Here is a 24,649-nt window from a genome sequence, read left to right as displayed (position 1 = left end):
GGTTGATTCAAAGCCGGCGGAACAGATGCTAGACCGGAAGTGATGCAAAGCCGGCATCATCAATGATTCCGTTTCAGTTTGAACGGGGGATTTAGGGGTGAACATGCCAGCACATGCAGTCAGACACATGTGCAGTCATACAAACAAAATCCCGCTGTACAAAAGCAGACGAACAAGAAGTTCGGAGGAGATCCACAGAGCTCAGGAGACATGATGGCAGCAGAGTGAAAGGCCGAGTATGACTCAACAGTAAAACATCCAACACTGGTTAGCCCACGCATACCACCGCTTACTGCTGTGTGCGACAGACACACTGAGACACAACTGCAGGCAGAGACAGACAGGAGAAACACAGGGTGTGCGTACTTTCAGCGTGGTGTGTATTCTAGCCTTTTAAAGAGGCCGGCAGATAACAGAGAGCTATAAATACAGGCATGCTTGACAGCCAACATGTTCTCAGTGTTTTATCGCTCCTCCAAGAGAGAGGAACAACATCTTCTCTCTGTCTGCTGGTCCCTGTTTTATTGTCTCTGCAGGAAGTGTCTTCTGTCCTCACCACAGCACTAGTCCCTCTCTCTCTCTCTCTCTCGACATACAGTTGGTCTACCCATTTTTCACATTCCCAGATTTCCACACTTGATCCGAAACGGTCAGAAAATCCACCCTCTGAGAAATCCTGTGTGCTCTTAGTCAACAGAGTAACATCTGAACAATAAGGAGGCCGAGAAAACACTCAGACAGAAGGGACATCTGTTGACTTGTGATGTGAAAGTGAAGAACTGAGAATCTCAGGGTTTCTGCTGCAACCAACACATGCAAAAAGGTGATTTCACTGGTTTATTTCTTCTCTCAGACTGAAGATGTGTTAACCAGAGTGAGATCACCTACAGCTATTCTGCGGTCAGAGAGGAAACAACATGGCACGTTGAGGGGAATCTAAGGCTGGGCCACGGACAAATTCCTACCACATACCTCCATATTGATACTGCAACAATACTGTAGGAAGGACTGCTGGTGCTTTCACAAAATATTAACACAATGAAATTTTTGATAAACAATCATAATGTGGATGAAAATCACTCTTGAGACCTGGGACCAAACTGCATTTTGAGGGGGTTTTGATTTTTACTCAATATGCTGGAAAATATATTTTAAAAGATTGAACTCTTGGCTATTAAATCTTGTAAAGGGCCAACCTCCTAGTGATTTAATTTTTTACTAAATGTAGATGGAAAATCTGACAATTTTTAGACCATAATACTTATTTAGCTTTTATGTTGCTGACATGTTATGGTTGACGCACATCTAATATTAATGACAGAGTTACAGAATCTGTCAAAAAGTAGAAAGTTTACTAGTGCTTGAGCAGTATTCCCGCCCCTTTTAAACCAGGAAGTGAGACAGGGGTCCTTAGGGTATAGCTAATCTTTTTTATGCCTGATTAAATGTAAAAATCTGACACAGTTGTTGAAAATCTGAGGCAACTTTAAAGGGCCAACATTTTCATAAAAAATTATTTGAAAACAAAGATGATTATAACAGCATGTTTTCACATCTACATCTACATCAGCGATTTGATAAATAGATTTTGTGTGTTGTGCTCTATGGCCCGTGCACATACGCACTATAGTTGGCATTATACTTTCCGCTTGCCAGGTCTGTGTGATGTACAGTTTGTAATCAGAGGGTGTAGGCTCTGTGCATACATCTGTGTACCTCCAATTCTGCACACTGTGGAGGTCTGCCAGGACACAGTGAGGCTGATCACACTGGGCCTCTTGGACAGTTTTTCGTGTTGAAGGGTGGGGGGTATACAAGGCTAACGTTAGTCACCCTGGTGAGGTGATGTTACACGTGTAATATGCTGTGACAAAAAAATTGTTTTAAATAAAAACGTGAAGTCGAATTCAGTTTAAAAATGTCTCTTTCACAAAAACATTGTTTTCTCAGTCTGAAAAGTGGATTTTTTGATGCAACCAACCACATTCAAGAGTTTAGAAAAACAAGAATGAATGAAGTTAGACTAAAAGGTTTTTGTGTCTGAAACTAGAGGATCTGTTCTTTCTCTTGGGTGACTATTCCACATTAACATAATCATAGAATTAAATATGCTGTGGGAGTTGAAAAATCTGTTAATTTTGTCAAAAATGCGGCTGGCTGGCAACTCAATTAAAAAACACTGGCAGGGAGAGAGTTAAAAATGCACCAGCAAAAGTGTTACATTGCAAGGCAGCTGGATTCAAATCCATCTTGCCAGGCTTCAGATCCATTTGTGCTTGCACCAAAAGTGATGCAGCCAATCAGTGTCCAATTAGCCAATCAGCCTGGTTTCAGGAGTGACGGCAGTGAGAAGTATCCATGGAAGCGACTAGTGTCGAACAAACAATGGCGTCTCTTGAAGAGGTTAGCATAGAGACAGTGATAGCATCAGTTATATCAGAACTGGAGAGAATTTCTTCATTGAAAAAAGAGCAAAGAACGACACTAAAGGTTTTCTCCATGGAAAAGATGTTTTCGAGAAGAGTTTGATCTGATTGGTTGTAGTTAGCCCATGCTAGAGGTAATGGTGTATCCAATCACCTGCCAAGTTTTTTTTAAGTGCCTGCCCTTTTCCAACCAGGTTTTAGATGGTTCTGTGTAACAAACCATCTGGTGTGCCAGATTAGCTAAAGGAAGGAAGAAGAAGACTTCTACTGAGTAAGCAGGGCGATAACATGGAGCAAAATATTCAAGAAAACATCACTAATGTTTTATGGTGTTCTCAATGTTAATGTAAAATCCACAGGAGGTTTGACTGAAATATGAGGAATGAGGTGAGGATCACCTCTGGACTTACAAAAACTACACAGTTTTTTCTGCCTTCCAAAAACCAACAGTTCTATGTCTGCAGGGATTTACATGCGATATATTTCATTCTGCTTGTTTCACTGCAAAAAAAACCCCTGCCATTTGTATTCAGCATTTCTTTTTGAGGAATCTCTTACTGTTATTAGATACTATGCAGTACAGAACAGACAGGAAATGAGAGGAGAGAGAAGTGGGGGGGGTTGACATGCAATATAAGTCCCAGTCAGACTGGAACGTGGGATGGGACGTCATGAGTCAGCATTTTAAACCCCTGAGCCACCAGGAGACCCCGTCCATTCAGCATCTCTAATGAGGTCAAATATACCAGGATGGAAATACAACTACTTTTCTCTGTCTGTCTGTCTATGAGATGACTGGTTTGTATGAAAAGAAACAATCTTTGGAGCTGGAGCAGCTGGTATGAATGGAAGTGTGACTGTGCTGAGTAAGCAGGAGCTCAGCTGTACAGAGACAGAGGAGGAAACAGCTGGATTTGCAGCCTCCCTCTCTCTCATCAGGACTCACACAGACACCACAGTGGAGCTGTCAGTTCTGTCTGTGACTGGCAGAAAATATCACCTATCTGCTTCTGCCTTACAGAACAGCACCTCTGTCTCCTTTTATAGATTTCAGTCTCATATAGGGCTGAAACAACGATTATTTTCATTGATTAATCTGTCAAATATTTTCTCGATTAATTAATCCTGTCACAATCTTGTCCATCCATCCATCCTCCACTGTTAATCCAAGGTTGGGTCACGGAGGTTGTAGTTCCAGCAGGGGACCCCAAATATCCCTTTCTTCGGCTACATTAACCAGCCCTAACTGGGGGATCCTGACATCCAAAAATAATTTTACATTAAAGAAAAGTTACACAATTTGTGTATTCTGTCAATTATAGTTCTAGAAAGAGTGAAAATTGGAATCAGCAGGTCCAACCTATAAAAAAATCAGAATTTTTGTTAGTGTATAATCACCTGAAAATAAGACTTGCTGTGTTTTCGTTACTTCAGAATGAGCTCTTCATATCTAGTGGCTACTCTTCCACAGAGGCCACCATGTTGCACCACGTTTCTACAGTAGCCCAGAACGTTTTGTTTGTGCGAGCCACAGTGGCTCTCCTTCAACACAAGGGGAGGCTGAGATGATGTGTGTGCAATCAAAGTTCACAACTTGATGCCACTAAATCCTAAACACTGGTGAAATTCAAGCTCTTTTCAAGGCACCTAATCCAAAAATTCTCATGACTCTCAAGCCTTTATCATTAAATCTAAACAACAACTAATTCCTTTATAAGCACAGCTATCAGTGCATACTGTCGCTTTGTTTATTTTACCAGCTGTTCATTCTGACTGTGTGTTTTGATCATGATTATTAAATGCTCACTCATTTTAAATATTTTTAAAAATGGGTTTACATGATGATTGTGAGGATGAAGCACCAAATTATGTTGCAAATCAAGCATTTTTAAGCAAAGTATCATAAAATTCAACCATATCCCTAACCTTTAAAGCATAAAAGAATTAAAATAAACATTTTCCAAACAATGAAGACTTCATATGAACTTTTTATAGAAGAGAGGAATCTGTAATATATCTAATGTAATAAATCATAAAATCAACATGACATGTCATCAGAGGTTAAGGAAACGTCAAGTTGAAACACTCACTTCTCAGACAACAATGCTACATCTTTTATTCTAGCCCATACCTTGTGTTATTTTTCACCCGTTTCACATTAATTAGAGCTCAAATTAATGGTCAATGTTTGTAAAAAGAGTTCATGTCTGTTCATGAGTTATAAGAAATCATTAATGATCTTTTAGAAGGAGTAGATGTTTATAATTCTTAAATTGAGCAAAATGTTAATGGAGTCTGGAAGGCAGTAAGGCAGGCAGTCACTGGACTCCAATGCCAACTAGGATTTCGACCTATATAATATACAGTCTGTGTACACATTTTGACCAAAATATCAGGAAGGGTCTAATCCGTTTTCGCAGATTTGATACATGCACCATGCACTAAAATGTTGTATTATTTTAAGAAAGCAGTTTTGGCAAGTGAAAACTCTTGGACGATGACTCAAAACATTAATTCTATGTAGAAAAGGCAGGAAAGAAAGAAGAACGAAGCTACCAACAAAACAAAGTAACGTGCTTGAGCAGGTGATAGTGTATGTTTGTATTTTGTTCCATGTCTTCAACTTGACATCATAAGGTAATGTGACATGCTCAATGGAGCATGGCTCTGCCACCAGCTGACGAGCAGTTCAGTGCCCTCCGAGGCTCTCCACTCCGAACAGTCTCGCACAGATAAGGTGAGTCAGAGATGACAGGTTTCAACATACACACACACACACACACACACACAGTGACGCTCTTATGCAACATTCTGCCTCAGTGTGTGGTATGTATGTATGGACGTAATCAGTCTGACTTGGATCTGCTTTTATGGACAGAATTTCAGGGCTGTTGAACTTCTGCAGTGATCACAATCTCCTCAAATAATTACACCTCGTCATGAAAAATGCAGGCCAATATGAAGACTGTACAAACACTGTGTGCATCTCAGACACACAGCTTACTGGAATGACAGCAGGTTTTCAGATCAGTCTGTTAATTGAATATGTTCTGGCAACACTTTTCTTCACTGTGTCCTATGAAGACATGTTTCATATTATTGTAAACACATTAATCAATCCATAGATCTGTTTATACCTACATTATAGTGTGATATAAGGAATTTATTACATATTTATATACTGATTATTTGGGTTGGGTAATGTATCAATATTATATTGATATCATGATATGAGATTAGATCAGTGCTTTTCTTTAAGGGTTTTTCCACTGGCGCTTTTGGCTGCACTGAGTCAAACCGTGCCATGCTTATTTGCATTTTTATTACCACTGTTATTGCACTAAGCTGCACTGAACTGTGCCAAGCCGCACCCAAGATGGACCTAGTCTGGAGTTGGGCCAAAGTGAGCCTGACCCACCTCCAAGCAGGCTGCAATGACATTTCACCAACTGCAGTGACCCTCCTTTCTCCCCGTCAAACAAGCATTGTGATACTCCTATGTGCAGGAGACTAGAAAAAAAAAGATTTTTTTTGTAAAGTCTCTTTATGTTCCACTTTCAGTACTTCTGTAGATTCTGACTGAATCTCTGCTTTGAAAAGTAGTTTCTGTCTTGTGTCACTGTTTGTACTTTCAGGTATCTGCTTTATTTCAGTGTTTCATATTCGCTTTCAGCTGTCAGGTTCATGGTTAAGTTACTGGTTATGAAACCCCAAATGAAAGTGTTTCCTCTTTGTGCTACTTCATGATAAAAGCATTTAAATAACAAAACACCAGGCAACTTTTTTTGGTGAAGAATTTAAGGAAACAGTTCATGCACATCTCTGGGATAAACACACTGTTTATCCACTGCTATACAGCCACTCAACTCGAGCCTCCTCGAACTCGTCTTCAGGTAAAAGACACACCTTCAAGTGTGTAGCCCTGTTGTAATGGAAATGCAAACCCTCACCCACTGGGCTGACGAGCCGACTCAAATCGAGTCGAGCTAGGCTAGCTCTGTGTATGGAAAAGGGTCATTTATATCATGAAATGTTTATACCAGAGATTTAACCAATTCCACATCAGAGTGGTGTCTTTTTAAGTTTTCTTTCCTGAGAACTAAAAGTATTTAAAGTTTTTGGTTTTGAATTTTTGAGTTCTCGAGATTGGCCAGTATGACAAGGATGGTCATAAACCCTAAGTGTTAAAGGCTGCGTTATAGTAAAGTGAGGTCACTTTCTGAACTTATCAAACTGCTCTGTTATATTATTTGCCTTTTCCCACTTAGTTATTATATCCACATTTCTGATGATTACTGATCACAAATCTCATTGTGTTCATATTTTGTAGAAGCACCTATATTCATCCCTACAAATATTGTTGCAATATTGATAATAATCCATATCCAGGTATTTTGTCAAATTATCGTCACTTTTGATTTTGACCATATCATCCAGCACTACTAAATGACAAATGAAAAGGGAAACTGATAAAAATTGAAAAAAAGGCAGCAAGTGTGAGAGAAAAACTGGATCCTCTGCTCATTCTGCTCATTTGCTGCTAAACAGCACAGAGTAAAGCCTCAGGCTGAAACACATCCAGACTGATATTTGAAGAATACATGAAACTCTGCAAATGAGAACAGGAATCAAGACCTGTTCCAAACTGTCCGATCAATCCCTGCAAGCTTATCAGTTCCTTTGATCGATGCCACCATGGTTTTCTAACAGTTGCACATTGTAAAACCAAACAAAATGATATCCCACCCCCAAGACTGTTCCGCCTAATCCCACCCTACTGTGCTGTGAATGGCTACAACAGCTGTGGTCCAATTGGCTGCGATCATGAGTGCATACACTGGCAGTTGGGAGCAATTTATCAGGAAGTTGTGGTGGAAGAATGGATCAAACACATGACTACCAGGAGACTGCTTAGTGTCCCATATGAAGCTAAATGTCACTGTCAATTCTTTTAGACTTACTATTTTCAGTTTCAAGTTGCAGTTTGGTTAGGATTAGATACAAAATTGGTTTGAGCACAAAAAAATACGGGTAGGTTTAGGAACAAAAACTAGTTTGGTGGGTTTAGGTTAGAACTTTAATCAGGCCTGAAAAGTTGAACCTGAAAAGGCCCAAGCCTGACAAAATTCTGTCTGAACCCAAACCAAACCTTTTAGCCCAAACTTGATTACAGCCCAACATTTTCCAAAACACAAAGATATTCAGTTTACTGTCAGAGACGACTAAAGAAACCAGAAAATATTCACATTTGAGAAGAAAAGAGAATTTGGATATTATTTATTTTAAAAAATGACTCATGATGATCGATTATCAAAATTGTTGGCGATTAACTTAATAATGAATTTATAATCTATTAATTTATTATTAAACATCTTTCAAGTTACAAACACTGTCACTGAGGCAACGAGTATCAGCCAATTGCAGCACACTAGTAGTAGCCAATCACAGCAAGGTAGGGCAAGACTGGGCATATCAAACTTATGCATCTATGCTGCTGGAAAACTGCAACAAGAAGAAGTCGAGCCTTTTTTCTCCTGTTTTTATCTGGTGTTTTATCTTTGTTTTATTTCAGCTGTTTGATTCTGTTTCTTTAACTGTGAAGCACCTTGTGACCTGTGTGTTTGTGAAAGGGGCTGTATAAATAAACTCAGAGATAATAAAAACAGTTGCATTGACACACACACACACACACACAAAGAAAACTGATCAACAATCAATAAGGGAATTGATAAAGAATCTGACTGACTGGCAGAAGTGATAATGGCACTTATCAGACTTTTTACTTACCTTTATCTACAGACACTGAGTGTTTTAATGCTGTGACGCTTTTTACTACTTTTGAACAGATAATAATTACAAGAGCTGGACAATATGAAGATATTATATTGATATCAAGACATAAGACTAGATATTGTTTTAGATTTTGGATATGGTTATATCTTAATGTGACATACATGTTGTCTTTTGCTGCATTTAAAGGCTGCATTACAGTGAAGCGAGGTCATTTAGAGCTGCAACAATTGACCGAATAATCAATTATTAAATTAATCACCAAATATTTTGATTATCAATTAATCAGCGTGAGTAATTTGTAAAGAAATAACATCAAAATTCTCTGATTACAGCTTCTTCAATGTGAATATTTTATTTTTCTTGGACCCTTGGAAACACTGATCGATATTTGCTGACATTTTATGAACCAAACATTGAATCGATTAATCAAGAAAATGATCAACAGATTAATTGATAATGAAAATAATCGTTACAGGAAAGACTTAAAAATAGGCCCAAAGACCTGGACCACACGGACGTACATCCACATGTTTGGACCTATTTTTCAAGTGACAAGACTGTGACAGGATTAATTAATCGATTAATCGTGGTCTCTCAACTATATTCACTCTTCCAGAATACCTCCTATAAATTTCTTTCCATTATTCAAGTATGGACTGAGGACCTGGAAATCTACATTAGAAAGGTTTCGCTTGACTGGGAGAGGGTATGGTCTTCAAAAACCCAAATCACCAGGCGATCATGTGGGGGGGTCCCAACAATACTGTCTCAATATTGATATTAAGGTACTTGGTCAAAAATATCTTCCCTGACCATTAATTGAGAATTTATGGAATGTGAATGAGAAATTACTTCCAAGCCATATGATCCAGTCCTACTTCTATGTCCTGAGCAGCAGTTCTATGCGTCGCTCCTTCATCACAGTTGTTCTGGTGTGCAGCCTGTTACACCATGTCCCTCAGTGACAACTGTCTCTTTAATCATCACCATGTTTTTGCTGCTGGTTCACTACAGAGATGAAGGTGAATGTGATGCTGCAACACGTCTGTGGCAGGAAACGCGCTCTCATTTTGGGCAGGTCTAACTTCTAGATGTCAGCTCTGCTGCTGCCTGACAGAGCTGACAGGAGATGAGGCAGTTGTTGACCCTTGTTTCAACTCAGTATCCACCTTGTTAGCAGCTGTCAGTCATCTTCCTGCTTTAAAGGGACAGTTCACCCCAAAATCAAAAATACATATTTTCCCCTGGCCTGTAGTGCTATTTATCCATCTAGAAGTTTTTGATGTGAGTTGCAGAGTTCTGAAGATATCAGCCATAGAGATGTCTGTATTCTCTCCAATATAATGGGACTATATGGCACTCAGCTTGTGATGCTCAAAGAGCTAGAAAAGTACATTTGAAATTCTAAACCAGTGTCTCTTTCCAGAAATCATGACCCGGTTACTCAAGATAATCCACAGACCTTGTTGAAAGCAGCTGCATGTTGGAACTATTTTCTTTTTAGTAGAAAGAAAGTAGTTCTGGTACATTCTACAACAGAAAGAGAGTAGCTTCTACTTGGGGTGTGCACAACTAGTCCACTACACAATTAAATGTCGATATCAGAAATACTAGTCGATAAACTGTCTATCAATATGTTATTCATGCACAATGCTGTGCAATGTTTTAAATTGTTTTTCAAATGTATTTTTTGGTATTTTGAGCACCACAAGCAGAGTGCCATCTAGTCCCATTATAATGTTGAGAAGGAAGACATCTATGACTGATATCTCCAAAACTGCAACTCACGCCAAACTATGTAGATGGATAAACAGCACTAAAGGCCAGGGAGGAAAAATGTATTTTCAATTTTTGGTGAACTGTCCCTTAAAGTGTTTTCTCGGGTCCTGCTGTTATGAGTAGGCCAACCTGTCCACCCTGACCACAGTAATCACACCAGGTATCCGTCCAACTACTGAAGCCTCATGTTTGTAAGGCTAAATCTATAAAAATTGCTGAAAGTAGTGAAAAACGACGATCAGTGTTTCCCAAAGCCCAGGATCCTCAAATGTCTTGTTTTGTCTTCCATAACGCAAAGATATTCAGTTTACCAAAACACAAGAAAATATTCACAAGCTAGAATCAGAGAAAATTGTTTTTTTTTTCTTGGATTTTTTTAAAATGACTCAGACTGATTAATGGATTATTAAAATAGTTGGCAAGTAAATTTAATAATCGAATGATAATTTAATAATAATTGTATGATCCTTGCTGCTGTAGTTGAAGGCTGCAGTTTGTGCTGCTGTTGACTTGCATGTTCGTCAGTTCTCATTAAAGGGATAGTTCACCAAAAAATGAAAATTCAGTCTACTCACCTTCATGCCAATGGAAGGTCAGGTTTAGGTTTTTAGTCCACAAAACACTGCTGGAGTTTTTAATAGGAAAACAGTGTTGCAGAATCTCCCAAACAGTGGAAGTGAATGGTGACCAGTTTTCACATTTAAAAACAACAACAACAACAGAATAGAAACACAAAATGTCTCCATACTGCTTCACTGGTGTAATCCAAATCTCCTTATGTCCCAACATGCCAAGTTGACAAAAAAAAAAATGTTATTAACACCACATTTTTAGCCTGAATCTCCACTGTAGATCCTTAGCTTGGAGCCACGTTCATGTACACATGCACACTGTCTGAACTGGGTGTGTGTGATGTGACGGTGTGCAAACAGCATGTCAGAATTTTAGGAGACTTGGATTACACCAGACAAGCAGTATGGAAGCATTTTGGGGTTTTTTTTCTCCAGTTATTTTTTTGCATTTTAAAACTGGTCACCATTTACCTCAATTGTTATTTGGGTTATTCTGCAGCACTGTTTTCCTGTGTAAGTCCAACAATGTTTTGTGGACTAACAAAATAAACCCAACCCTCAATCAGCATGAGGGTGAATAGATAATGACTGAATTTTAATTTATGGGTGAACTATCCCTTTAAGATAAATGGAGTGGACAAAATAATTGAAACACCTCTCACCTGCATATTAAAGCTGTTACAGTGGCAGAATACTGACATGTCGGTTGGATTATGTCGCTAAAATCACAGCTGCAGGCAACCACAAACACACCCTGACTTTCTGTGGGAAACGATCACAGATGAATGATCTGTAACGGACAAAACCTGCAGAAAACAGCCTTCAGCAAAGTCACGACTCTGTAGTTTAAGAGACATCATGTAGAAAGCAACAAAATGACGTTAAAAAGTAAAGGCAGCCTTTCGTTCTTTCTTGTGTTTCTTGCCAAACCTCAGAGGTTCGTTGTTTGAAGCTGCAGCGTTGCAACACTTCGCTGCAAAAAAGTTGCATAAACCACAAAAGCAGCAGAGGAAAAAGTCAAAACAAGCTGCGTTTATGTTCCTGAAGAAATGGAGGAACTTTCTAAACTGCTACAGAGCTGAAATCAGACAGTAAGAGGGGGGGTTCGAGAGAGACTGTAGAAGCTTTTGGCCCACCGGCTATCTTCTTACCTTGTTGCAGTGTTGACTTCAGTTCACTCCCTGCACTCCCTTCTGCTCTGTTTCACTCCAACTCCGCTTCAGTGTCCCTCTTTAACTCTTTAAATCATCTCCCCTCTGTCTCACACTGATAACCGCACTCCAAACTGTCCAACTACACGCTTTTCTTCTACATTCGAGTCCTTTTTCAAGTTGGGCGCTGGTTGGGAAGATACTGGCTCCATGCTGTAAGATACTGTCCGCGATGTGTCAAGATCGATGAAAAACGCGATGTTTCCGGTGATCATTTTCAAAATAAATCTCTGCTTAGTGACAAACGTCTGCTGCACAATGACAAGCACCAAAATAAAAGCACTTCGGAACTAAACTAAAAACTAAACTAGTCTAGTTATGGAAAAAACATTTTAGGCAACTAATATACTAATATACTAATATATATATATATATATATATATATATATATATATATATATATATATATATATATATATATATATATATGTATATGTATGTAAAAATTAAACTGAAAAAAACTGAAAAAATATTGTGCGTTCGCCAAACTAACTATAATAACATAAAAATATACAAGAAATGTCTTTAGTTTTTGTTTATTATTATTATTGTTGTTGTTGTTGTTGTTGTTGTTGTTTATCATTATTTTAAAAACAAAAACAAAATAGAAATATAACTATTAAATAGACACAAATAATACTACTATAAAACCATAATAACTTCGGTTTGACTCTGTTTCCATTTGAAAACACCGAATGTCTGCTGGGAGCTCCAATACTACGATGTACTGTTAAATGACAAGTTTCCAACTTTATTTTGAAGGGAAAGTAACTTCCGTCTTGTATCACCGAGTCAGGAGCAAGTCTGTGGATCATTTTTCTTGTCTGTCGAGAGATGTCTGTACAGTTACCACAAGCTGCAGTGAGGTGTTTCATGTGAAATATGCTGCAGTAGTTTAAAGTTTCACATTAGTTAGATTATTTATCAGTTTTATTTATTACTAATGTGTTTATTACTTGTTTAGGTCAAGTTAAAATCATAAATGTAGTTTTGGTGTAAAAAGTTTTTACACATGTGCATCAATGCAGTGCAAAAATTACAAAACTAAAACTGTTGAACTGTGTGGCACAGAGGAGGCATAATGCGGTATAAGTTTTTGTCTCTATTGTCCATCTCAACGTCAGTGTGTTGTTCTCTCCAACTGGACTTAACAGTTACCACAGGAGAGGATGACCTCTTGTGGTACAACAGGAAAAGTGCATCTTGCAAGCACATTCATAGAAGTTATTTCAGAGAACTTGTGGCACTCACCAGTTTTCTCAAATGCAGAATTTTCAGCACAAACAATCTTTCCATAATTCCAGGTGTGTACAAATTTGTCCTCTAAGGTCCTAAATTTTCTAATGACAGCATAATCTAAATCTACTTGGATCTGGGGTCTGCAACCTGTGGCTCCGGAGCCGCGTGTGGCTCCTCAGCTCCTCTCCAGTGGCTCCCTGTGACTTTTACAAAATATTATATGGAAATGAATAGCAGTTACTCTTTTAACATTTTAATTTTCATTTATAGGTCTATGAAAAAGTTGAGACAATGCAAAATTTCAAGGCAACATACTGCAATTACATTTGAATTCTGATAAAGTTTTACCAACTGCTAATCTCTTGAGAGTAAGAATCACTTTACACTGTGAAAAAAGCTGAGATGACAGATAATTTACTTTTTTCTTTAGATAAACTTGAATATTTGAGCTTTAGAAAGTGATTCAAGTGCACATGAATGATTCTGAAATACATTTTTTTGAGTTCCTAAAACTCAAAGATTCACTTTAATCTAAAGAAGAAAAGTAAATTATCTCAGATAAAGATTATAGGTCTGTAAAACTTTTAACAGTTTATCTCAAAACATAAGAGCAAAACATAAGAGTTTATGTTTGGCTCAAATCTACTGTAGTATGATGTGTTGGAATTTTAAGTAGTCTCAGATATTTTTTACAGTGTAGCTTGATTGTTACATTTGCCAACTATAAATATCATCAAAAATATGATCTAAAATATCAACTAAAATGTGCGTCATTGCCTTCGTCTATGGCTCGCTGCCTTTTCCTCTACATTTTGGTGGCGGTGCATCTTCTTGAGTTACCATAAGCTGGCTATGGATGCCAAGTTAAAAAAACAAGAGTCTTCAGGGGAAAGAGAGAATTTAATAGCTGTGGCTCCAGACAGATTTATTTCATTTTATTTTGGCCAAAAATATCTCTTTTAATTGTAAAGGTTGCAGACCCCTGACTTGGATCTATCCAAAACAGAACAAGACACTAACAAACTCAAGTTTTCCTTCATATTCATTCTGTTTTTAATGTTTCTGAAAATAAAAGTTGTTCATAAGAGCTTCTTGGAAGAAATGACTGTGTAGTAAGGTTGGCCGGGTACTGATAAGAGTCAGCCTGATAGAATGTAAAATCTGATTTATTTATTTGTCTTTAGTGAGAATAGTTCCAGCAGCTGTCTGTCACATACAGTACACAACAATATGTTACTTTCTGTGTGGAAAACAAACACTGACTAACTGCATTAGAATATGATCATACAGTCATATTAGAAGACGGCTTGAATTTACCTACTCTCAAATTTTTATTTTTTTTAATTAACTTTCTTTATTGGAAGCAATTACACAGGCACCAACACAACAGTGGAATACGATGAAGACTTCCTTTCTTTCCATTTTTTTTGCCTTCCTTTATCCCTTTATCCCTCCCACAATCCCACCCCACCCAAAGGAGAGTGATTATCATTGTACATCCAGGTGTATTTTTAACATCCTGTTAAAAAAAATACACTTTCATTAACATCCTGTTAAAAATACACCTACTCTCAAATTTAAATGGATGCAGACATCTTTATACAAAATTCTTTATAAATCTGCACTTTCATTCTAATTTAAAATCATTCTTAACTTCTTGATAGACTACCAATCCGACTATTTTCCTTCTTTGGTGTTTACAGAAAATTCACTTTAAAGGACCTGTGTGTAGGATTCAGTACCACTTAGAAGTGAGCTTGCAGATTGCAAACTCAAATCTAGAGCCAGTGGTTTGTCTGTTCGAGGCTACTGTAGAAATATGGGAGTGCAACATGGCAGACTCCACAGGAGAGGACCCACTCCCTCTGTAGATATAAGTGATTAACACTGATGAAAACTAGACTAGACTAGCACTAGACCAGGCGTCTGCAACCTTTATGATCAAAAGAGACATTTTTGGCCAAAAAAGGGGAGGAAACATATCTGTCTGGAGCCACAAGAAATAAATTCTCTCTTTTCCCTGAAAACTTTTTTTTTATTTGGCACCCACAGCTTATGGAGACTCAAGAAGATGATTCACTGTCAGAATTTAGAGGAAAAGGCACCGAGCTACAGATGTTGGATGTATGTTTTAGATGACAAAATATTAAAACTTTTTTTTTTTGGTGTACAGGCTACATATTTTACAGGTGGAAAAAATAAGAAAGTAAGAATCACTTCACACTGTGAGAAAAAATCTGAGATGACAGATAATTTACTTTTCTTCTTTAGATTAACTTGAATCTTTGAGTTTAAAAAACTAAAAAAAAAAAGTTTCAAAACTTGGTCACAGTGAACTGTGGACGTGATTAGTCATTATTTTGGTGCCTGAAAATTAAAAGTTTTAACTGAAAAAAAAAAGGAATGAATTGAATGAATTTACTTTTTTAAAATACAATTTCTCAATTTTCAAAACCAAAAGTTTTCAATTTATCTAAAAAGGAAAAGTAAATTATCTCAACAAAAGAGTAGTAGTTGAGGCTCCAAACTAAACAATCTATTGCAATTTTGAGTCTCAACTTCTTCAGTGACCTACAACAATGATAAATGAAACTGAACATGTTGAAGAAATAACTGTATTCATTTCCATACATACATACATACATTTTTAATTTCATCAGTAGAATAATAAGCTGCAAATTGCACTGACTGCTTAATACACACCAGCTGCCAAAATAATTTGTAACTTCAGCTCAGAAAGTCGAATCTCACTGTGGCTTTTACTATTACCAACTTAAGTTACTTGTTACTAGTGTGAGATCCCACATCTACAATGCATGGTATTAACAGTAAAAAGAAAGAAAGAAAAAAACATTTACTTGAACAAATAAATAACTCTTAGCCCCTTAATTATTTTTACAACTTGGTTTTATTTTCAGAGCTTGGCCCATCACTTCCATTGTTAATAATAATATTGTACTCCCCTGAGAACATCCAAAAAAGAGAAGTCAGACAGTTAATTAAAAAATCAGACAATCAAACGGGTTAGAAACAAACCATAAATTTATCCTGATAATCTGAAACACTTCATTTGGAGGTCAATCTGAAATGTCACTAATAATCCCTCAGCTCTATTATAGATCAGCTCTATCCACAAATCACTGTAAATTTAAAGGGAGAGTTCACCCCAAAGTTGGAAAATATTTTTCTTGATTTGTAGCACTATTTATCCAGCTGGATAGCTTTGGTGTGATATGCAGAGTTTTGGAGATATAAGAGAATCAAGATGATCCACAGAGCACATTCATTTTATTTCTACCAAACTGCCCCCGCCAACTGTATCACCATGCAGAAGGAAGTGTGTATGTACTCATAGATGAGCGGCTCGTGCTTGTGACAGTGTGGGATGTAAACATTAAAGCATAGTCATCATCTACTCACCCTCATGCAGATTGAAGGTAGGGTTTAGTTTTTCAGTCCATAAAACACTGCTGGAGTTTCACAGGAAAACAGTGTTGCAGAATCTCCCAAACAGTGGAAGTGAATGGTGACCAGTTTTCAAATGTAAAAAAAACAACAGAATAGTTGACAAAAAAATGTTATTTGCACGTTTTTAGCCCGGATCTTCACTGTAGACTCTTAACTTCGAGCCACGTTCACATGCACACTGTCTGAACTGTGTGTGTGTGGGGTGACGGTGTGCAAATGGCATGTTGGGACTTTAGGAGACTTGGATTACACCAGACGAACAGTATGGAGGCATCTTACATTTTGCAGTTTCCAGTTGTTTTTTAAGTTTGAAAACTGGTCACCATTCACTTCCATTGTTTGGGAGATTCTACAGCACTGTTTTCCTGTGAAACTCCAGCAGAGTTTTATGAACTAACAAAATAAACCTGACCTTCAATTGGCGTGAGAGTAAGTAGATAATGACTGAATTTTCATTTTTTTGGATGAACTATCCCTTTAATGAAAGTTGACTAACATACAATTCAACAGCAGCACAACTGCAGCCTCCAACTACAGCTGCAAGGATTAATAGGTGTGTATTTCATAAAAAGTAAATAGTTAGCTCCTCCATGAAACTGCTGAATTATCTTGAGTACTCAGGTCGTGATTTCTGGAAAGAGAAATTTCTGTTGAATTTTTCAAATGTGCCAGCTAGTTCATTATACTGAAGAGAAGGCTGATATCTCCAAAACTCTGCAGCTCACACTAAAACTATCTAGATGGATGAATTGTTCAAGAGGAAAATGTGTGTTTTTGATTTGGGGGTTAACTGGAAGTATTCCTGAAGTGAGTTTGCTGTGTTGGCTGCAAATCAGAAGAATACATATGTTACATATTTAGGCCATCACCTCACACCCAAAAAAATTCAATATTCAATGTAATGATCAAGTCAAATTCAAAACTCTTAGTTTGTGTGAAAATACAATCTCAACACAAAGTTCAAGCTTTACAGATCTCTAATACAGTTAAAATTTACAATGTGGAGTTTCAACACAATGCACTGTGCCTCATCTGAGCTGTTTGCTGACTTTAGAAACCACAGCAGTCTGACAGAAACAGTCCATCAGGTGGCGGTGGCACTGCAGCGAACTGAGCATAAATTCTACAACACCGTGTAGGGCAGGCTACATGTGTTCCACTCCAAAAACCCAAGTTGGATCAAAATGGTCCCTTCTAAAATTCCCCAAACCCCTCTCGTCCCCTAAATGATTTAAATTAAACAAATAAAAATGAGGATTTGTGTTTTTTCTTTACTCCTTATATGATTAGAAATTAAATATCTCTAACCCAACTGGCAAAATAAGTTATTTGACAACATCAGTAAGTAAGATAGAAGAGTGTCTCAGCTCTGATCATAACCCTGTGCCAAGATTTCAAGTTTATTGTTGCTTCTCTGCTGCTCTCAAGGACGGCTGCACTGAGACTGCACTGTGTACGTCATCATAAAGACAGAAGTCACAGTCAAAGCAGAGTAGCGGAGATAAAACAGAGATAAAAAGTGGTGTTTTCCTGGAGAGTTAAAGAGACAGTTCACCCCAAAATTAAAAACATCAGATATGAATAGAGATGCTGACAGATCTTTCTGTCCGTACTCTGCTCTCTATTTGTGCACCCTTTCTGAAAGCTAATGTATACGGACAAAGCAGAACAGAACCACCAGTAGTCATGAGGGGCAGCGCTGCAGTGTAGCCAACAGCTCAAGCCAAACACAACAAAGAAGCTGTATTTAATGTCTGCAGAGACCACTGCCTCTGCTTTTATCTTCTTCTCAAGAGGTCCATTATTACAACCTCTTCCAGTGTCACCATGTTTGTTGTTGTCAGAAACTTTTGACTCTTTTTCTTTGAGGTAACTTCTGACTGAGTAGCACCATCTAGTGCAGTTTCCCAACCCTGGTCCTCAGAGCTCACTGCCCTGCATGTTTTAGATGTTTCCCTGCTCCAACACACCTGATTCAAATGATCAGCTCGTCATGAAGCCTCTGCAGAAGGCTGACAACATCCTGATCATTTGAATCAGGTGTGTTGGAGTGGGAAAACATCTAAAACATGCAGGGCAGTGGTACTTGAGGACCAGGGTTGAGAAACACTGCTCTAGTGGATGTCCTGCTGAACATCTGTGCCAACGTGAAAGATGCAAGGCAGTATGTGGGCAGTAGGGGTGTCATGATTCCCCAAATCCATAACTCAATGGTCATTATTTAATTAGATTTTTAGTAATAACCACTATGGCATTGTTACACTATCAAATCTTGACTCGTAAAGATCAACAGATCATTTATTTTTTACCCTATTGACTGTCAAATTCTTCCTTAAAAAGATATATCAGTCATTCCCAAAGACTGGGTCAGGAGATTTTGCATCTAAATGCACTTATTTTGTCTCATTTATGAAAAAAGCTATAATGTCCCATATTGTGTTCCTAATAAGCCTTAATTTTCTAAATTTCTACATTTTTAATATGTGTACATTTTCAATAAAGCATCAAGATAATATGTGACTTGGTTCATGTCAGTTTGTCTTTTTTACTTGAAGAAAATCAGAAAAGAACCTCGCACACTGTCTTGCTTTCTGTTGATTTATTAAATATCCGACGTTTCGGTCTGGGCAACCTTCATCAAGTATACATATAGTATACCTGATGAAGGTCGTCCAGACCAAAACATCGGACATTTGACAAATCAACGTTTATTGAATATCGTATACCTTCATCAGGTATACATATAGTGTTGGGTTTTTTTTCTTCGGACACACGATGGCACAAGTAGGTGGAGTCAGAGAGAAAAAAATACTAAGAGAATAATCGATTCTGACTTACATTATTTAATTATTGACACTGAAAGCTCATTTCAATTGATTTTTGATTTAATATTGAAATTGTAACACCCCTTGTGGACAGTGATGGTTATAATGTTTGAAACAGACATCTTCGGGAGATATCAGCTGCAGAGATGACTGGTTTCTCTCCAGTATAATGGAACTAGACAGCACTTGTGGTGCTCAAAACCCCCAAAAAATAAACGTTAAAACTCCACAGCAGTGTCTCTTTCCAGAAGTCATGACCTGGTTACTCAAGATAATCCACAGAGCTTGTTGTGAGCGGTTTCATGTAGGACTGATTAGTATTAGTATCACCATACATCTACTTGAGAGGTTACAGCTCAGTCAAGAAGGACAACATTGATGTTTGCATCTCGCACTGTCACAAGTATGAGCCTGTCATCAAAGGTCTTGTTGACTACGTGCTCCAGTAGCACTGACGAGACATCAGAGAACACCAACAGGTAGCCTGAGACCCATGAAGCCTGAGCTATCCTGGTGTTGGTGAGGTGGAAACACTGGTGCTGGACCGTGTGGGTGCTGGAGGACACTCACTTATTCTTCAGCACTTTGATGTCACTGTTCAGCTCAGCTCAAACTTCTCTTTCACAGCATCAGGTGAATAATTTGTTGCTTTCAAGTGTCACTCTCATCCATGTTGTCATTTCTGTCCTCCTTGGATTTTTCTTATCCGAGGCGCCCCAGCTTCCTCTGTGCTGTCCAAGCACTTGCCTCCACTTTCTGCAGAAGAACACCCACCTTCCTCCTCCGGTTTTCAGCTAAGCTGACGATGATGCTATTAATGTTTACATCCTGTGTCCAGTGTCATGAGCATGAGCCTTTTGGTTGACCTAGTTTGGTAGAAATAAAACAGTTCCTACATGAGACTGTGGATTATCTTAAGTAACCGGGTCGTGATTTCCTTGTTGAATTTTTTTGGTGCTTTGAGCACCGCAAGCCCAGTGACGTTTAGTTCCATTATACTGGAGAGAAGGCAGACATCTCTATGGCCAATAACTCAGCAACTCACATCAAAACTATCTAGATGGGTAAATAGCACTACAGGTAAGAGTGCTAAAACAAAATATATACATATTTTGATTTTGGGGTGAACTGTCATATTAAGGTGCAGATATTTTGATCCACTTCACACACTGCCAACTACAATGCCCTAACAAGTTAATCCCTTGCATCCCATAGAAAATTCCTATTGGGAATTTTTGGCTTGAGACTCAGCTGTTGCTGAGCTGGACAAAGCTATAGTTAGCTCTCTTTGGAAAACTAAAACACCAAAACTCAAATTGATTTATTGCAACAAGGTGGACAACCGGGTCCTGCGTCTAATTCGTGTTGTTCCCACCTCAAACATGTCATCCCTCTCACAGAAAGTGGCCAGTTTCTCTATTGCAGCTCTGTCATTTCATTTACTGCTGCTGTCAGTGATACACTTATGTTTTTTCACACGCGACTGTCTGGTGAATTTTCGACCACAAACACCACAACTGAACATCTTGTCCCCTGTGTGGAGTGTCATGTGTTGTTTCAGATGTATTTTTTGTGTAAACTTCTTGTGACAAACAGAGCAGCTGAATGGTTTCTCTCCTGTATGGATCCTCATGTGCTTTAACAAAGACTGACTCAGACTGAAACATGCGTTGCACACTGAGCAGCAGTAAGGCTTTTCCCCTGTGTGAACTCTCATGTGTCTGGCAAGAATTCCACTCCGGATGAAGCGTTTGGGGCAGAGTGAGCAGCCGAACGGCTTCTCTCCTGTGTGGGTTCTCATGTGTGTGCTCAAACCTGAACTCTGCGTGAATGTTTTACCACAAACTAAGCAACTAAAAGGTTTCTCCCCTGTGTGGGTTCTGATGTGCCTCACAGCACAGACTTTAAACCTAAATTGTTTCTTACAGATTGAACAACCAAAGGCTTTCTTTGCTGAGCGAATATGAGTGACTAATTGCGCATTGTGTGTGTTTCCTGAAGGACTCCTCGTGTGGGTCTGCACACAGCCCTGTGTTTCAAATGTTTTACCACCAGAGCAGCTGGAAGACTTCTTGCCATGGTTACATTTTTTATGACCTGCAGGAGCAACTTTGTTTGTTTGTGTTTTTACGTCTGACTGAGGTCTCCTTGTCTCCTTCAAATGGTTGCTGTTTTCACTCTTGTGCTGAGAGGAGCCTGAAGTCCTGTCCTCACTACCTGCTTGACTGACACACACACCTGTCTGGGTCTGCTTTGATTTTACTGTGTTAACATCTGACTGAGGTTGCCTGCTCTGCCTCCATTCATTCTCACTGTTGTTAGTTTGCTTGGAACAGTTTGGAGTCTCATCATCAGCTGCTTGATGACGATCTGGATCGGAGCACCTGGTTGGTTCAGATCCTCTACAGTCCTCTCCATCACACCATGTCTCCATGTGTTGAGCTGAGCTGCTGGCTGCAGGCTCTGTCTCTCTGTTGTTCTCAGTCTCTGTCTGATGACGCTGTGATAAATGAGCCGTCTCTTCATCATCTTCACTCTTCAGGGGTCCTTGAAGCTGCTCTTCCTCTTGACTTCTCCATAGCTGCTCTTGTTCCTCTTTAATGTTTATGGGCTCTGAGTCCTGCTGAACATCGTCAGATAATACTGAAATGACAAACAAATTAATTAAGACACACACACACACACACACACACTGACATTTAGAAAATGTGGATGTGAATGTCAAAGTTCAACTCAACAAGAAGTCATACACGTTTTGCTGCCGCAAGGCACAGCAGTCATATGGACATGAAATAGTAGTGTAAACACCACTAATACCATGATACTAATTAAGGATCCATTCCATTCTGGTCAAACAGAGTCCTTCTAGTGTGCATGTTGGCTCACTGCAAAGGCTCTGCTAAACTAAATGAAATGGGACCTTAAATAGTGTTAACAGTGCATTTACTGTACAATTGCATATCAACATGGCTGCCATGACACAGTATTCAGCACAGTGCTCGAGACTAACTTCCAGTACCATGACATCTTCTCAGACTTGAAATTTTACAATATATTTACTATAATTTTATATATTAATATATTTTTAACCCTAATCCCTGTATAAGACCTAAATAAAAATGTGAATAATAATTAGAATGTGATATGCTGTAAAGTAATAATGCTTTCAAAAATGTAAAATGTAATTGTTTTTTTTTAAATCAATTTCCAAAATGCAAAGTGAGCAAACAGAAGAAAAATCTAAATCAAATCAGTATTTGGTGTGACCACCCCAGCCATCAAAACAGCATCAGTCCTTCTAGGTACACTTGAAGTCAGGTGTTTGATTATCCAGGTATACCAAACATGTGCTAATGATCATCAATTTCATATGTAGATTGAAACACAGTCATTAAGTGAAACAGAAACAGCTGTGTAGGAGGCTTCAAACTGTGTGAGGAACAGACAAACTCTGCTACCAAGGTGAGGTTGGAGAAGACAGTTTGATGTCACAGGTCAGATTCAAATGATCGGCTCGTCATGAAGCCTCTGCCTGACAGCCTGAAGCCTGAGAACGAGCTGATCATGTGAATCATGTTTGAGCGGGGAAACATCTAAAACATGCAGGGCAGTGAGCTCTGAGGACCAGGATAGGGGAAACACTGAGTCATTATAGCATATATGACATTGTCTAGCTCACAGTGAGTGCTTTGTTTCTAATATGCAGTCAGTCTAGACAATTCTCGTTGGGTTTAAATACTTAGAGTAAAACATATAGGAAATGAGCACCCTTATTCCAGAGATTCTTGCTGCACATCATTTGGCAGAACAGATGATTTACAGATGTGTCATGTGTAATAAACTGCTTTTGTAGTTGGAAGACAATCTCAAAGTTATGTGTGACAGTATTTTCATGATTCCATATTTAGTTATATTTAATTATTTAGCAAGGAGACCTGGGTTATAGAGCAGAAATGACGAGCCAATTATTTCTTTCTATTGTAATAAATTAATTTCATTTCATATTTCCATTTTCAATTAATAAGAAAACTGTTGCAACTAGATTTTTAAATACCCTGGGTCACCGTAATACCTTGATAAGCCTAAAATCTCCAGGTGACACTTGGTGGTGAGGGTCACAGAAGTAGCTTTACTTTTACATATCCGGTATCTTATAGCCTCATTGTGTTGATGTCACGTCACATACCTTTTCACTCGGAAATCTCAGCGTTGGCAAGTTATTAACAAGTCAGTTGCAAAACTCAGATCTCCCATAATTTATAAAATCCAACAATGCAACCTTCAAGATTTCCTAATTAACATTTAATCGAAAGACACATTATTCCAAACGCTACAAAGAATGTTATCACATGACACATTAGCTGTAACATTATAACCACCAGCTTGTTGTTTTGTTGTACACGCTTGTTCTTCCATATAAACAAATGGAATATGTATAAAATAACAAGAGGCCACTGACCTGCTCTGTGTAAGCGAACTTCAGGCTTGAGAACAGCGTCCAGTAGTTTGCGCTGTCGGTCGTTCTCCAGCTTAGAACGACAGAGTTCCTCTTCATACTGTGCTATCGTTCTCTCAAACAGGCCGAATATCTCCTGAGCAGCCGCGGTCAGCCTCTGACTGACCGCCACCCTCAACATCTCCACTGCAGACACGTTTGAATCTGTCATATTAAACACCAAACTTTCATTCTACCTACGTTCGCAGCTCAAAAGACTTCCGTGGTCTGCCCGCAGCAGCAACTTCCGCCCTCGATCTTTCAAAATAAATCTCCTTCTTCAGAAACATGAAAGCAATAATATGGAATATTTTCCTTAAAAAATGTATGTGTCTGTGTTTCCTTATTTTCGGTTTCTTTCTCTCGCTCTTTATTTCAAAATGTCGACACAATGTCAAAAAACATTAGCATTATATAAATCACAACAATGAATAGACAATAACAAAAAGTACTAACAAAGTAAAAGAAAGATTTAATCAAAAATACAAATTAATAATGTTTTAAAGTGATAGTTTTTTTGTTTTCTGAGGACTCAATTAGTGCTATTTATTATTTCATTTCCTTCATTAAAACAAAGAAATGGGGTTTGTAAATTTGCACTTATGAATATGAACTTCACAAAGCAGCAGAATTAGATTAATTAGGAAAAAAAACCATTGGCATTTTTTGCATGATGATCGAGACAGTCAAATACAATATCTCTATAAAAATGTTATCAACTATGAAGTTATCATCCCACAATTCATATGTAAATTTACATGACCAAAACAAATAAGAGCAGGTTTCAGGATGTAATTCACAGAAAGAGCAACTTATATCTATGTGTCTCTTTAACTTTGCA

At 38.2% G+C, this 24,649-nt stretch overlaps 2 protein-coding genes across 2 annotated transcripts in view; both read right to left on the bottom strand.

The window, feature by feature from the left end:
- LOC146315985 (uncharacterized) overlaps nt 1-11,940 on the bottom strand; it is a 136,133-nt gene extending 124,193 nt beyond the window's left edge. Inside the window, exon 1 of the mRNA XM_084734553.1 lies at nt 11,722-11,940. The gene's annotated coding sequence lies outside the window, so the exon portion shown is untranslated. The remainder of the gene's footprint in view (nt 1-11,721) is intronic.
- A 7,376-nt stretch (nt 11,941-19,316) lies between these two features.
- On the bottom strand, nt 19,317-24,034 carry LOC146315984 (uncharacterized). The gene is made up of 2 exons (XM_084734546.1): nt 23,773-24,034; nt 19,317-21,956 (listed from the first exon to the last, which is right to left on the bottom strand). Exons 1-2 carry the CDS (start codon nt 23,978-23,980, stop codon nt 20,749-20,751), a joined length of 1,416 nt encoding a protein of 471 aa, XP_084590672.1. The 5' UTR covers nt 23,981-24,034; the 3' UTR covers nt 19,317-20,748.
- Nucleotides 24,035-24,649: the final 615 nt, after the last annotated feature.

This window comes from Lutjanus erythropterus, chromosome 13 (assembly GCF_056507025.1).
Source record: "Lutjanus erythropterus isolate fLutEry1 chromosome 13, fLutEry1.hap2, whole genome shotgun sequence".
NCBI classification, from domain to species: domain Eukaryota; kingdom Metazoa; phylum Chordata; class Actinopteri; order Lutjaniformes; family Lutjanidae; genus Lutjanus; species Lutjanus erythropterus.
The sequence above is the reverse complement of the archived record's forward strand: the minus strand, read 5'-3'. Positions and strand labels throughout refer to the sequence as shown.